Below are 16,075 nucleotides of genomic sequence, written 5' to 3'. Positions count from 1 at the left end.
TGTATTTTGTTATTATTATTATTTTTATTATTATTTTTTAATTTATGATTAATGATAGTGTATGAGAGCGTGTGTTGTTTTTTTTTTTGTGTCTGTATTTTTTTTTTTTTGTTTTTTTTTTTTTTTATTTTTTAATTTAATTTAATTTTTTTAATCAATTATTGGCCATTATTTATATAAAATTTATTTTTAATTAAATTTATTTTTAATTTAATTTATTTATCAATATATAAATAAATTATTATTCGATTTTTTTTTTTTTTTTTTTTTTTTTTTTTTGTTTTTGTTTGTGTTTCTATTTTTAAATCATCAATAACCACTACCACTTTCAAAAATATTAATTTATTCTTCCTTTTATATAATTACTATTTTTAATAATAATAATAATAATAATAATATTAATAATTAAATAATTTTTTTTTTTTATTTATTTTTATTTATTTTTCTTTTTAAAAAAAAAAATAGCATAAATTTTTACAAAGAAGTTCAAGTTATATAAAAACATTAGTAAAAAGTGATAGAAAAAAATTAGAAAGAAAATATAAAAGTAATCCAGATTTATCATCATTTTATAAAAATCGTCAAAATTATTATCAACAACAATTACAATATATTCAAGAACAAGAAGAAGAAGAAGAATTAAAAATACAAAAACAACAAGAATTCCTAAATTCAAATCAAACAACAATGGAATATAAAAGTGGAATTTTATATAAATTAAGTACTGGTATATTTAAAAATCGTAAAAAATATTGGTTTGTTTTAACTAGAACTCATTTTGTATATTATAGTTCACCAGATAAAGTAAGTTTTTTTTTTTTTTTTTTTTTTTTTTTTTTTTTTTTTTTTCAAATAATTTTTAAAAACCTGGAAAATTTCTAATTTTTTATTTATTTTTTTATTTTATTTAATTTAATTAAAAAAAGTTATCAAATCCAATTGAAAATATATTATTAAACGATATAAAGAATATAATATTATTACAAAAAGAAGCGGAATCATTAGCAAGTACATATGGATTTATAATTGAATATTCAAGTATTAGTAGTAGTAGTAGTGTATCAAAATTAATATTACAATCAGATTCACTCTCATCGATTGCAGATTGGGTCATTAAAATAGATGGTATAATTCATCCAAATTTTAAGAGTTTTTTAAATCAAGTTGATAGAAAACAACTCTTAAAAATAATGTATAAAGATAATATAAAAGGTGGAATAATTAAATCATCAGATACTGAAGAATGGAGTTATTCTTCAATTGGTAAATTATGTATAGAACAAACATTTGGTAGCGGTAGTAGTGATTTCAATAATGGCGATAACGAGTATAGTTTAATTAATGGTAATGAAAAAGTCGATTATCATTGGGATGGTGAATGGTTAAAAAGTTCAACTCATAATCATATTTTAGGTTATGGAAGATTCAATGGTGTATATTTGGCATGGTTTATAAAAGATTCAACATTTCCAGAGATTAGATATTTTTATGATGAAAAAGAGAAAGAATATATTTCAGATAGAAAAGAATTTACATTTAAATGGACAAGACATTTTTTAGCCTCAAAATATGGTTCTGGTGAATGGATTGTTGAAGGTCAAGTACCACAACCAGTAGTTATGTTTTTACAATTAATTAAATATAAAAGATATTCAAATAAACCTGGTTTTTTAACTCCATTTGTTTCTGAAATTGTAACTTCATCATCATCATCATCATCATCATCAGATAATAAAATTAATAATAACAACAATAATAATAATAATAATAATAATAACAATAATAATGGTAGTAATAATGTTGCAAGTAGTTCAGTTGGTAATAGTTGTAGTTCACCAATTTCAATTGAACCAAACCATTTATCAATTCCACTAAATCAACCTTCATCACCATCATCATCACCATCATCATCATCACCTGGTGCTGCTTCAACAATTAATGTTTTATTAACTCCACTTTTATCAACTTCTCCATTAAATGGTGGTAGTTCTGCAAATTCAAATGAATTAATTAAAATTAATAATAATAGTGATAATAGTACAACTTCAATAACCACAACCACAACAACAACAACAACAACAACTTCTACTTCTACTACCATTGATGTTAAAGAAGATAGTAATAATAACTTGGAAAATAATAATAATAATTATAATAATAATAATAAATTAGAAAATAATATTGATAATAATAATAACAATAACAATTTAACCTCATCAGCTGATAATAGTAATAATAGTAATAATAATAATAATAATATTATTAAAAAACCATTTAATAAATTAGCACCATATACAAGAGGTAGTGCATTATTAAATGTTTCACATGGATTATTTAATACTGGATCAGAGCATTCTAATGATGAATTGGATCCAATTGAACAACTTAAACAACAAGAGATGTCAAACTTTTCAAATAATAGCTCTGATGATTTAACATTATCAACTTCAATGAGTAGTTTTACAAGTCACCGTCATAATATAAGTAATATGAGCGATAGTTTAGAAGTTTTTAGTTTATTAAATAATATTAAGAAATCTTCTGATGAGATTATAAATAAAAATAATAATAATAATAATAATAATAATAATAATAATTTAATAGCTCAATTTGAAACTGAATCTAAAAATAAAGAAGAAATTAATAGTGAAATTAAAGAAAAACAACAAGTTGAACAAAAAGATGAAAATAAAGAAGAAATTCAAAATTTACATAAAATAAAACATCAAAGAAAATCAACTTTACAATTATTAAATGACACAATTGATGAATCTGAAAAAATTAAAAGTAGAAAATCAGTTGAAAGTGTTTCATTACAACAAATTATAAATAATTTTAAAGAAAATTCATCATCATCATCATCATCATCGTCATCGTCATCAACTTCTTCAACAATATCACCATCAACATCACCATCAACAACTTCAGTTGCACCAAATAAACAACCATTAGAAATTTCATCTTCAAATATAAAACAACCATTATCATCATCATTACCAGCTGCATCGCCAACCACAACATCAACACCTTCCTCTGTAGTAAATAAAAAACCAAATAATATTATAAATTCTCCATCCACCTCAACTGAAAGTTTAATTTCATCACCACTTTCAAAATTCACAACTCCATTGGGTTCAATTAGTGGTCCAAATAACATTAATAATAATAGTAATAATAATAATAATAATAATAATAATAATAATAATAATAATAATAATAATAATAATAATAATAATAATAATAATAATAATAATAATAACAATAATAACAACAACAATAATAATATTAATAGTAATAACAGTAATAATAATAGTAATAATAATAATAAATCAAATACTTTTAATATTATTAAAAAGAATGAAAATATAAACGAAGAAAAAGACGATAGTAGTAGCAATAATAATAATAATAATCAATCAACAATTGGTAATCATAGAAAACCATTAGCAAAATCAAAGAGTAGTGATAAAGTTACAACAATTATAAATCAAATTTCAGCAAGTAGAGTAAATAGATCAACATTTTGTATATATTGTAATCTTCCAATTTCTGGACCAATGATTGTCGCACAAGGTAGTCATTCACATCAAGAATGTCATAAATGTTTTAAATGTAAAACTGAATTAGGAACAAAAACATTTTATAGACAACAACCTGAAAATATACTGAACAATAGTAGCAATAACCTTGGTAATAATATTAATAGTAATTATAATAATAATAATAATAATAATTCAGGTAATAATAATAATAATAATTCAAGTAATAATTTAAATAATTCATTTAGTTATTATTATGGTGGTAGTATTGGTAGAGAGAGTGGTAATAATTTTTTAAATTTTTCAAATAGTAGTAATTTTGTAACATTATCATCATCACCATCTTCATCAAATTCAATTGGATCACCAAATAAATTCAGTTTAACATCATCACCATTCCTTTCACAATCACCATCTTCATCTTCATCACCATCTTCATCAAATTCAATTTTACATTCTTCAAATTCAAATTCATCACTAAGTACAATCACAAGTAATCATCATAAATCTTATCCAAGATATTTATGTCAATCTTGTTTCGATGAATGTTCAAATATTTGTCCGCGTTGTAATAATGTTGTTCAATATAGATGTAAAAATCATTTAGGTAAAAAATGGCATCCAGATTGTTTATCATTATATGAATCTGATAATATTGCTAATAATAATATTAATAATAATACCAATAATACTTCTTTTGAAATAGCTTTCTAGTTGGGTGTAAAATAAAATAGAATAAATAAATAAAAATAAAAAAAAAAAAAATCCTTGAAAAAAATATTTTGATCTTTTTTTTTTTTTTTTCTTTTTTTGATTAATAACATTTTTAATAATATTCTCAATTTCTCCACTTTTTTTTTTCACTTTTTTTTTTTTTTTCACTTTTTTTTTTTACCTTTTTTTTTTAGAGTACAAGTATGGAAATTGATAGTGATAAAATAACAAAATTATTCTTCAAAATTTGGAGGAATACAGTAATAAAGAAGAATATTATTCATTTTTTAAGATTATTTAAAGTATTTTATAATATAATAATAAATGAATTTGAAGATGCAACTTATACATCAGAGAATCAAGAATTTTTTAGAAGAATGAGAATTTCAATTGATGAAACAAATATGAAAAACAAAGAGTTTGATATTGAAGTACCATTAAGAAATTTACCAAATAATATTGATTCTATAATATTATATCAAGAACTATATAAAAATACAAATTTCTTAAATAAATCATTAACAACAACAAAAATTATTAATAATGATAAAATTAAATCTTTAATACTTCATGATGGTTTTAATAATCGAATTACTATTGAAAATTTTTCAATATTTTCAAATTTAGTAAATTTAGAATTTGGTGAAAAATTTAATGAAATAATAAATGATGGAGTTTTACCCAGCACATTATTAAGAATTAAATTTAATGATTTATTCAATCAATTGGTAAATAAAGATAATTTACCTAATTCATTAGAATCAATTTCATTTGGTAATTGTTTTAATAGAGATATTAATAATTTACCCGAGTCTATTAAAGTTTTAAAATTACCAGAGGTTTCAGAATTTTCACAAATTATAATTTCAAAAAAGTTACCAAAATCATTAACATATCTATCATTACCATCAACATTTAATGATAGTAATTTAATTGATGAAATGTTACCAAATTCAATTAAAAAATTAAAATCACCAAATATTGTAAATCGATCATTTATTAAAAATAAACAATCGAATTATTTAAAATTAAAAGTGTTTGAACCAACTGGTAATCTAATGTCAAATACAGAATTTTTAAAATTTTTAAAATTTTCACATTTTGAATCAATTACAACTTATGATTTTTCAAATCATGTTGAAAATATTTGTGATGATAATGATGTTTATCGTGATGTTCCATTTGAAACAAAAAATATTTATCATTACCAAGATGATGAAAGTTATAAAATCATAATACCACCATCAGTAACAAGTTTAACTTTATATTTTTGTTTGGGTTATCATGAAATTGAATTTATACCATCAATTATACATTCAATTGATTTTAGTCTTAAAAGATTACAAAAAACATATTCATATTCAACTACAATGGTAAAATCACCTTCAACTCTTTTTGATAAGTTTAATGAAATTACTTCACTCAAATTTGACAAATCAAATAATTATTTCCTTTTTGATAATTATTTAGGAAAATCACTCTCAAATTTATTATATTTAGATATATCTAATTTCAATTTTTCAAATTATGGTAAACCTATTAAAAACTTTAATAAAACTTTCCCAATTTTAAAAACCCTTAGAATTGGTAATTATAATTCATCTTTTAACAAGGATACATTACCTTCAACTTTAGAGGTATTAGAATTGGGTGAAGACATTGTTCAAAGAGTTAATGAAAAATGGTTACCAAAATCAATTAAACATTTAATTTTAAAAGGTTCAACACCAATTTCTATAAATAATTTACCAACTACTTTAATTACAATTTGGATTAAAGATGATCATCATCAGTTATATCAATTTCATAATATTATTCCAATTTTAGATAAATTAATAATTATAACAGAATTTGAAATTAAAAATGTATTTAAAAGATTATTAAAAAAATTAAATTATAATTATTAAATTAATAATAAAAAATAAAAATAAAAACAAATAAAAATTTAAATTATTTATTTATTTGATTTATTTATTTATTTTCTCTTTTTAAAACATGATAATTTTAAATTTTTATCTTTTTCATTTAATGCTAAAACTGCAATGAAAATTAAAAATATTAACCAAGATAAAACAACTAAGAAAGCAACCCAAACTTCTTTGTAATGTAATCCAACACCTTTTAACATAATATCTCTCATTGCATTACCAGCATGGGTAGCCGGTAAAATATTTGGGAACCATACAAACCAATTTGGTAAAGATTGTAATGGCCAAAGAGTACCACTACAAATTAGAGTTGGGAAATAAACACCTAATGATAATTGAATGGCTTCTGTTTCAACTCTACTAACTGCACTAATGACTAAACCAAGACTCATCCCAACAAAGGCTAAAGATACAGTCATTAAGAATACCAATGCTATATTACCCTCAATTGGTACATTGAAACCATAGATTGCAATCAATAGTAATACAGTGATTTGCACAAGTAACAATGGTAAATGACCGAGGAAATGGCCAAACACAATTGACGAAGTTCTAACACCATAGGCAAACAATCTATCTAAACTACCATCAACTTTCTCTTTGACAAAACTAACCGACGTAATTGAGATAGCATGAGCGAATGAAATTAAACAAACCATACCAGGTGCTAAAAAATCTATAAACTTTGAATTTGGGTTACCATAGACTGTTGGCGTTACAGTTTTAATCGGATTCATTGTTATATTTGCTTGTTGTTTAGCTAATGTTTCAAAAGATAATGCCAACTGTTGCTCAACTATAAGAGTGATTTGATAATTTGTAAAATCCATATATAAATCAATTTGACCATTTGGGTTATACTGTGATAGATTCATAAAATTTTCAAGGATTGCCTCTGAAAATTGAGCATTTATATCCAATAAACCAAATGAATTTCCAGATTTAATTTGTTCAATTGCTTCAGTGGTACTATTATAATTATGGAAATTGAATATACCAGTATTTGATAAACTATTGATATACATTGAACCAATAGGACCAACATCTAAATTCACCACACCAAATTCTAAATTCTTTGGACTACCACCAATAGCTAAAAAGTATAACAATACTTGAACACTTGGTGATAACAATTCAAATGATAATACAACTTTATTTCTAATAATTTGAATAAACTTTCTTTTACCAATTGCAACAGAATGTAATAATACTTTATAAAATCTAAATAAAATTCCACTTTCTTTATTTGTTGAACCATTTGTATTATTTTCATCTTCTTTTGAAATACCAATTAATGGTTTTTTATCATTATAAATATCATCATTATAATTTTCCTCATCATCATTATTATTATAATTATTATTATTATTATTGTTATTATTATTATTATTATTGTTGACAATATGTGATTCAACATCAATAATTTCTTGAGAAGAAAAATAAGAATTATTATTATTCTTTTTTGAATCAACAATTGATTGAGCATTATCACGTTTACAAAGTTTTAAAAATACTTCTTCAAGTGTTTGTGATTCATATCTTTCAATTAAATAATTTGGGGCACCATTTTCAAGGATTTTACCATCTCTTAATAAAAATACATTATCAGAACCAACTGCTTCATTTATATAATGCGTTGTAATAATAATTGTAACTCCTGAATTTGCTAATGATCTTAAATAACTCCAAATATTTGATGCAACTTCCATATCAATACCAACTGTTGGTCTATATATAATAAAATAAATAATTTTAGTAAGATATGATTATATATATATAAATAATAATGATAATAATGATATTTACTCATCTAAAATTAATAATTTTGGAGAATGTAATAATGCAACAGCTAATGAAACTCTTTTTTTTTGACCACCACTTAATAAACCAACTGAACGAGAATTAATTTGAGGTAAATCTAAAAGTTTGATGATTTCATTTTTTTTTGATTCAAATTTATCTTTTGGTATTTGATGAACATTTGAAAAGAAATTTAATGTATGATCCAAGGTTAAATCATAATATAGTGCACCTTCTTGTGGACAAAAGCCACATATTGATCCTGGCACACCACCAATATCATGTGGTCTCTTACCAAATACTAATACTTCACCACTATCTGGTATTAAACGACCTAATATAGTTCTAAGGATAGTGGTTTTACCACTACCACTTGCTCCAATTAAACAATTAATTGTACCACTTTTAATTTGTAAATTTAAATTATCAATTACTTTTGTATTACCATACCCTCTACAAACATTTTTTAATGATATTGCCAGCTTTTTATTATTATTATTATTATTACTATTACTCATTATTACTTTATTTATTTTATTTTTTGAGCTAAAGCTACAAAAGATAGTATGAAAAAAAAAATTAAAAAATAATAAAATTATAAAAATAAAAAAAAAAAAAAAAAAAAAAGAAAAATTAAAAAATAAAAAAAATAAAAAAAAATGGGTGTGAGATAACGATTGATCACGATATTTTCATTAAAAAATTTTAAAATATGAAAATATCTTTTTATATTTTAATTTTTTTTTTTTTTTAAAAGCCAATGATCTTGATAATTAAATGTGTTTAAAATAGATTATCTTCGATGAAATTATTATATTATATTTTATTTAAAAATCTTTAACTTAATTTTTAATTGATTTTCAACATATTTTTTACGATACAAAAGATATGCAGCACCAGCTATTGCTGTAGCACCAACAACTGAAACTACAACAGCTACAGGTATAACATATTTTTTATTATTATCATCATTTTCACAATTTTGTTGAAATTTGGATGTTACTAAAACTGAAAAATCTAAAATTAAAGAAAAATTAATTTATGTTAATATAATAATTAAAGATAATGATTATAAAAAAAAAAAATAAAAATAAAATAAAAAAATCATACCAGGATCAATTACACATTCTTTTTTGCAATGTGGAAGATTTAAAGTTACAGTGATAAAATCAGATGTTGAAGATGATGTTGTAGTGGTTGAGCTTAAAAATGTCGAAACACCATCAGAAAGAACTCTATTAATAAAACGACCACTAAATAATTTATTATTCTTTGAGATTTTAATATAATTAAATAGTGATAAATCATTTGAATTACTTGTATCAATGTTTGATTCATTATTATTACAATCATTATCATTATCATTATCATCTTGATTAACTGATGCAACCATTTCAAGTTTTAATGTATTTAAATTATTTTGATATGTATAATTTTGAATTGAGATTGTTAATTTTATTGAATTTGGTTCTAATTTGAATATAGTTTCGCCAAATGTAATTTCTTGCTTTTTTAAAATTTCTTTTATATTTGATATAATTTTACATTGATTATTACCATCATTAATTGATTGAGTGAATATATGTTCAATTTGATCTAATGATGATGGTGATAATGATGATTTGTTTGAATTCCAATTATTATTTAAATTATATTGTTTAATTATTTTACCATTATAATCAACTTCTAATAATTGTTTATAATAAATTTGGAAATTAATTTCTTGATTTTTAATTACAGTTGTACTTGAATTTGTATCAATTGTAACATTTGATTTTGGTGTGTTATCAATTGAACCACTGCAATCGAATGAACCAAAATTTGGGAAGCAATCACATTCGAGTGTAGTTTGATTACATTTACCATTATTTGAACAATCATTTGGACATTTCAAAAAATTACTTATATATTTATAAATATCTTTACCAAGCCAAACAATATCATTTTGAGTGACTGTTATTGATTTAATACCAGTACCAGGTGGTGCTGTACAATTTATTAAATTTGAAGAGTTGAATGTAATTTGACATGGTAAACCACCAATTGATAATTTTAAATTTGAACGTAAATCACCAAAATAACCATAAAAAATTGCAGGACCACCAGTTTCTAATGATGGAATAATTGAACTAACGAAATGGAGTGGTATTAAACAATCATCACCTGTATATAAAGAGTTGCATTTACATTGACCAATTAATAAATCACATTTACCATTTGAATTACAACTTGGTTCTAAACAATTATGTAATGAGCAATCATCACTAAAACTAAATTCATCACAAGTACATACACCTGTTGTATTTTCACATTGCCCAAATCCACTACATTCAAAAATTGAATTGATTGAAGGGCATTTAGCAAATGGAATTGAACAGTCTGTAGATTGATAATTATCATCACATGTACAAATACCTGTTATATTATTACAAGTACCGTGACCATAACAAATCCTTCCTTTACCATCAAATGGGCAACCAATAAATGGCATTGAACAATCATCAGATTGAAAATCAGAATTACATATACATTCACCTGTTACAGTGTTACATTCACCATTTCCACTACATAGAGTTGAAGCAGAGTTTGAAGGACAATTTAATATTGCAATAGAACAATCACTGTCTTGATAATTTGAATTGCATTGACATTTACCAGTACTCATATCACAAATACCATGGTCTAAATCAGTACATCCATTTGGACATTGTTGATCATTAATAGTATTTTGATTTGAATTTATATATACTATATTCATTTTATTTCCTCCAATATTTATTATAAATACTTGTTGTGTTAATACTTCAAAAGGATTTGAAACAACTGTTTCACAAATTATATTAAAAAATGAAGTAGTTGTGACTGAACAATGAATAAGACCAACCATTATAATTGTCTCATTATACCCATAACAACTTGAAAAATAACTTCCTTCAATCGTGGCCATATAAGGAGATATTATTGTTACTTTTGTAATAATTGGATGTTTTTCTACAACTGGGAATGTATAAATTGTATAATTTGGTAATTTAAATAAAAATGGAAAGTAATCTACATCATTGAAATTTGTATTATTAAAAGTTAAATGGTATTCTCTTCCAATTAAAACTTTTTTAACATCTAAAGTTCCTATAGTACCATTAAGAAGCCAATTACGTGGATCATATCCTATATCTTGTCCAAAAACTTTGATTTGTAGTGGATTTCTTTGTAAAACTGTAATTCTTGGTAAAAATGTTGTACAAGGTATTGAAATATTATGATTTGTAAAACTATTACCTTGAAATCTATCAAATAACAAAGATGTTGGTGAAACATCAATTCCATCAACTTTTGGATTTTTAAAATAACATGTAAAACAACTTTGTTTTTTATTAAAAAAATAAAAAATAATTAGTATTTTTTTATAGGCACATGTATTTTTATAAAAAATTATGAAATTAAACTTACCTTGGAATAGTTCTAATTTTTTTTTTTTTTGAAAATAATATAGAAATAAAAAAAAAATTAGTAAAAATAATAATAAAATGGAGGGTGGAAAAAAAAATTAGTGGTGATGATAATTAAAACTACAAACCCTGTTAACAGATTAGATTGAACACTAATTTCTGTATTACACCATGATTTATCAATTGTTCCAGTGATGGAATTTCCAATTAATATATAATATTCACCAGAACCAGTAAAATTTGGAAGTGGAAGATTTAAAGTGATGTAATCCAATCGTACGAAATTATTAACATCTCCCCATTGATTAATTGGTGGGAAAACAATTAATGATGAACCATTAAATAATAAAATTGTAGTATTCTTTTGAATATTTAAAACTGGGAAATTTCCATTTATATGAAAATCTTGAATATTTGTTAATTGAAGGTATCCATAATTTTTATTTTTTGAAAAATCGAAAAATTTTGCTGGTGTTGATAATCTTGAATCAATATATAATTTATTAACTTTATAATTTAAATGTGCATAAAATTCTGTTGATGTTGTTAATGATGGTGAAGCAATGTTATGTTTGATTCTCATCAAATTTGATGAAATTGTTTGAAAATTTGGAATTGTTAATTTATCAAAATTATCATTAAAATTCATTAAAACTTTTTCAAATTGTGGATAACTTGTAAAATCTGGATAATTAAGTGCACTGATTTCGAGAGTATTTGTTATGAAATTTGTTCCTAGTGTAATTGGATCACAAACTAACCAAACGTAACCAATACTACTTTTAAAACTTTTAACATTTGAAATATATAATAAATTTAATATTGTTTGATCAATTTCCCCAGTAGATATTTCACTTTTTTTTTTTTTTTTTTTTTTTTTTTTTTTTTTTTTTTTTTTTTTTTTTTTTATATTAGTATTGTAGTTTAATTATCTTTATTATGTTTTTTAATAATCTATTACATACAAATAATCATAATTTGGTAGTTGTTGAGTAATACCACTTGATAAACTATTCATTGAATCTTTAATAGTCATAGATTTCATTGCCGGAAAATTATAATAAATAAAACCATTTTCAAATGGTATATATTGAATGGTAAGATATTGTAAAAATGGTAAACATAATATATCATTTATCAAAAGCAATGGAGCATCATCGGTATTGTATGGGAAAATTACCATTCTATTTAATTTAAGTTTTTTTTTTTTTTAAAACATTTTAATTTTTTTTTTTTACATTTTTTTTTTTTTCATTGCTTAAATAATAATAAACATACTTTAAAATTGAACCTGTTGTAGGGTCACATTGAACAGCAGTATCACATAATTCATTTAGATCAATTGTTGTGCCATATTTAATTTTTATATTTGAAATACAATCATACTCTGGTTGTGGTGGAATAATTGAAAATACAAATTTAATAGAAATTAATAATAAAAATATTTTAAAAATATTTAAATTTGTATAATTGTGATCAAATGATATCATTTTTATTTAAAATATAAAAAATAAAAAAAAAAAAAAAAAAAAAGGCTTGGAATAAAAAAAAAAAACTTTAAATGAAAATCTAAAAATATCTTGATAATTTTTAGATTTTTTTGATTAGTATTTTTTTTTTTTTTTAAAAAGAATTCTCAATTAATAAATTTTAGATATTTTTTTCAACATATTTTTAATATCAAACACTGTTTCACACAAATTACAAAGATTAATAATTATTTTTTTTATTTTCGGGTTAACCAAAAGAAAATATAAAATAAAATAAAAAAAAAAAAAAATAAAAAAAAAAAATTGTTTAATTACAATCCAACAATAATAAATATTTTTGTATATAAAAAAAGAAAAAAAATAAAAAAATAAAAAATAAAAAATAAAAAATAAAAAAGATTTTATTATATTTCTAATGTTTGGAAATTTTATTTTAGTTTTGTTTATTAAAAATCTTTAACTTAATTTTTAATTGATTTTCAACAAATTTTTTACGATAAAAAAGGTATGCAGCACCAGCTATTGCTGTAGCACCAACAACTGAAACTACAACAGCTACAGGTATAACATATTTTTTATTATTATTATCATCTTTTTCGCAATTTTGTTGAAATTTGGATGTTACTAAAACTGAAAAATCTAAAATTAAAGAAAAATTAATTATATTAATATAATAATTAGAGATAATGATATAAAATAATAATAATAATAATAATAATAATAATAATAATAATAATAATAATAATAATAATAATAATAATAATAATAATAATAAAAATCATACCAGGATCAATCAAACATTCTTTTTTACAATGTGGAAGATTTAATGAAACGATAACTGAATCTAAAGATGATGTTGTAGTTGTTGAGCTTAAAAATGTCGAAACACCATCAGAAAGTACTCTATTAATAAAACGACCACTAAATAATTTATTATTTTTTGAAATTTTAATATAATTAAATAGTGATAAATCATTTGAATTACTTGTATCAATGTTTGATTCATTTTCATTACAATCATTTTCATTATCATTATCATCTTGATTAACTGATGCAACCATTTCAAGTTTTAATGTATTTAAATTATTTTGATATGTATAATTTTGAATTGAGATTGTTAATTTGATTGAATTTGGTTCTAATTTGAATATAGTATCTGCGAATGAAATTTCTTGTTTTTTTAAAATTTCTTTTATATTTGATATAATTTTACATTGATTATTACCATCATTAATTGATTGAGTGAATATATGTTCAATTTGATCTAATGATGATGATGATGATGAAGATTTATTTGAATTCCAATTATTATTTAAATTATATTGTTTAATTATTTTACCATTATAATCGACTTCTAATAATTGTTTATAATAAATTTGGAAATTAATTTCTTGATTTTTAATTACAGTTGTACTTGAATTTGTATCAATTGTAACATTTGATTTTGGAATATTATCAATTGAACCACTGCAATCGAATGAACCAAAATTTGGGAAGCAATCACATTCGAGTGTAGTTTGATTACATCTACCATTATTTGAACAATCATTTGGACATTTCAAAAAATTACTTATATATTTATAAATATCTTTACCACGCCAAACAATATCATTTTGAGTGACTGTTATTGATTTAATACCAGAACCAGGTGGTGCTGTACAATTTATTAAATTTGAAGAGTTGAATGTAATTTGACATGGTAAACCACCAATTGATAATTTTAAATTTGAACGTAAATCACCAAAATAACCATAAAAAATTGCAGGACCACCAGTTTCTAATGATGGAATAATTGAACTAACGAAATGGAGTGGTATTAAACAATCATCACCTGTAAATAAAGAGTTGCATTTACATTGGCCAATTGACAAATCACATTTACCATTTGAATTACAACTTGGTTCTAAACAATTATGTAATGAGCAATCATCACTAAAACTAAGTTCATCACAAGTACATACACCTGTTGTATTTTCACATTTCCCAAATCCACTACATTCAAATATATTGATTGAAGGGCATTTAACAAATGGAATTGAACAGTCTGTAGATTGATGATTATCATCACATGTACAAATACCTGTTATATTATTACATGTACCGAATCCACTACATTTAGATGTATTTTCAGTTGGACAGTTTAAAACAGGAATTGAACAATCATCAGATTGGAAACCAGAATTGCATACACATTCACCATTTGTCGAATTACAAAGACCATTTCCACTACAAACTGAAGTCAAATCATTTGATGGGCATGTTAAACTTGCCAAAGAACAGTCTTTACCACGGTATCCTCTATGACATGTACATGCTCCACTATACATATCACATATACCAGTAGTTGTATTGGTACATCTATTTGGACATTGCATATAATTTGTTGATACTATATGTGTACTAATTGTTACCATAGTTTCTCTTCCTTCAACATTGATTACAAAATCTTGAGAAAATGATGAAAATAAAGTCTCTGGGTATGTATTACATACTATATTAAAGAATGATGTTGATTCAGGAATACATTCAACTCCGCCAACTGTAATTGATTGAGATAAGTGACCCATGTAACTTGAAAAGTAACTTCCCTCAATTGTAATTACAGAATCGGAATAGACAGTAATAGTATCAAGTTGTGGTGGTTTATCTACAAGTGCGAATGTATAACTTGCATTAAATGGTAACTTGAATAAAACTGAAAAGTAGTCCACATCAATAAAACTTCCACTTGTTAATGTTAAATGATACTCTCTGCCAATTAAAACCTTTTTAACATCTGAAAACCCAATTGTACCATTAACTAACCAATTACGAGGATCATATCCAATGTCTTGTCCAAATACTTTAATTTGAGGTGGATTTCTTTGTAAAACTGTTACTCTTGGTAAAAATGTTGGACAATTTATTGATTTATTATGATTTGTAAATGAATTATCAGTAAATCTATCAAACATTGCATAACCTGGGTCATCAATTCCTGGTACTTCTGGATTATCAAAGTAACATGTGAAACAACTAAAAAAAAAAAAAAAAAAAAAAAAAAAAAAATTAGTACAAATAAATTTGGGACATAAAATTAATAATAAAAATTATATAAATATTACCTTGGTATGGTCCTATAATTTAAAAAAAAATTAAAAAATTAGTAAACAATA

General features: G+C 22.8%; 5 protein-coding genes across 5 annotated transcripts in view; 2 read left to right on the top strand and 3 right to left on the bottom strand.

The window, feature by feature from the left end:
- Positions 1-44: 44 nt before the first annotated feature.
- Positions 45-4,253, top strand: DDB_G0268316 (hypothetical protein; the record flags this gene model as incomplete). The annotated part of the gene is made up of 3 exons (XM_642140.1): positions 45-59; positions 466-804; positions 927-4,253. The coding sequence occupies 3 exons, from the start codon at positions 45-47 to the stop codon at positions 4,251-4,253; spliced, it is 3,681 nt and encodes a 1,226-aa protein (XP_647232.1).
- A 203-nt stretch (positions 4,254-4,456) lies between these two features.
- DDB_G0267694 (hypothetical protein) lies at positions 4,457-6,160 on the top strand (the record flags this gene model as incomplete). Its single annotated transcript, XM_642139.1, has 1 exon — positions 4,457-6,160. The coding sequence occupies one exon, from the start codon at positions 4,457-4,459 to the stop codon at positions 6,158-6,160; it is 1,704 nt and encodes a 567-aa protein (XP_647231.1).
- A 68-nt stretch (positions 6,161-6,228) lies between these two features.
- On the bottom strand, positions 6,229-8,499 carry abcG20 (ABC transporter G family protein; the record flags this gene model as incomplete). Its single annotated transcript, XM_642138.1, has 2 exons — positions 6,229-7,909; positions 7,988-8,499. 2 exons carry the CDS (start codon positions 8,497-8,499, stop codon positions 6,229-6,231), a joined length of 2,193 nt encoding a protein of 730 aa, XP_647230.1.
- Positions 8,500-8,804: 305 nt separating this feature from the next.
- Positions 8,805-12,920, bottom strand: DDB_G0268314 (hypothetical protein; the record flags this gene model as incomplete). The annotated part of the gene is made up of 6 exons (XM_642137.1): positions 8,805-8,998; positions 9,092-11,343; positions 11,432-11,443; positions 11,559-12,284; positions 12,396-12,614; positions 12,709-12,920. 6 exons carry the CDS (start codon positions 12,918-12,920, stop codon positions 8,805-8,807), a joined length of 3,615 nt encoding a protein of 1,204 aa, XP_647229.1.
- Positions 12,921-13,353: 433 nt separating this feature from the next.
- Positions 13,354-16,075, bottom strand: part of DDB_G0267692 (EGF-like domain-containing protein) — a gene marked incomplete at both ends in the record, with an annotated part of 4,042 nt that continues 1,320 nt past the window's right edge. The window contains 2 exons of the mRNA XM_642136.2: positions 13,354-13,559; positions 13,705-15,935. Of these exons, the coding sequence (XP_647228.2) occupies positions 13,354-13,559; positions 13,705-15,935 (2,437 nt within the window). The remainder of the gene's footprint in view (positions 13,560-13,704; positions 15,936-16,075) is intronic.

The sequence above is a fragment of the Dictyostelium discoideum genome, assembly GCF_000004695.1.
Source record: "Dictyostelium discoideum AX4 chromosome 1 chromosome, whole genome shotgun sequence".
NCBI classification, from domain to species: domain Eukaryota; phylum Evosea; class Eumycetozoa; order Dictyosteliales; family Dictyosteliaceae; genus Dictyostelium; species Dictyostelium discoideum.
This window is presented reverse-complemented; position numbering and strand designations above follow the sequence as displayed.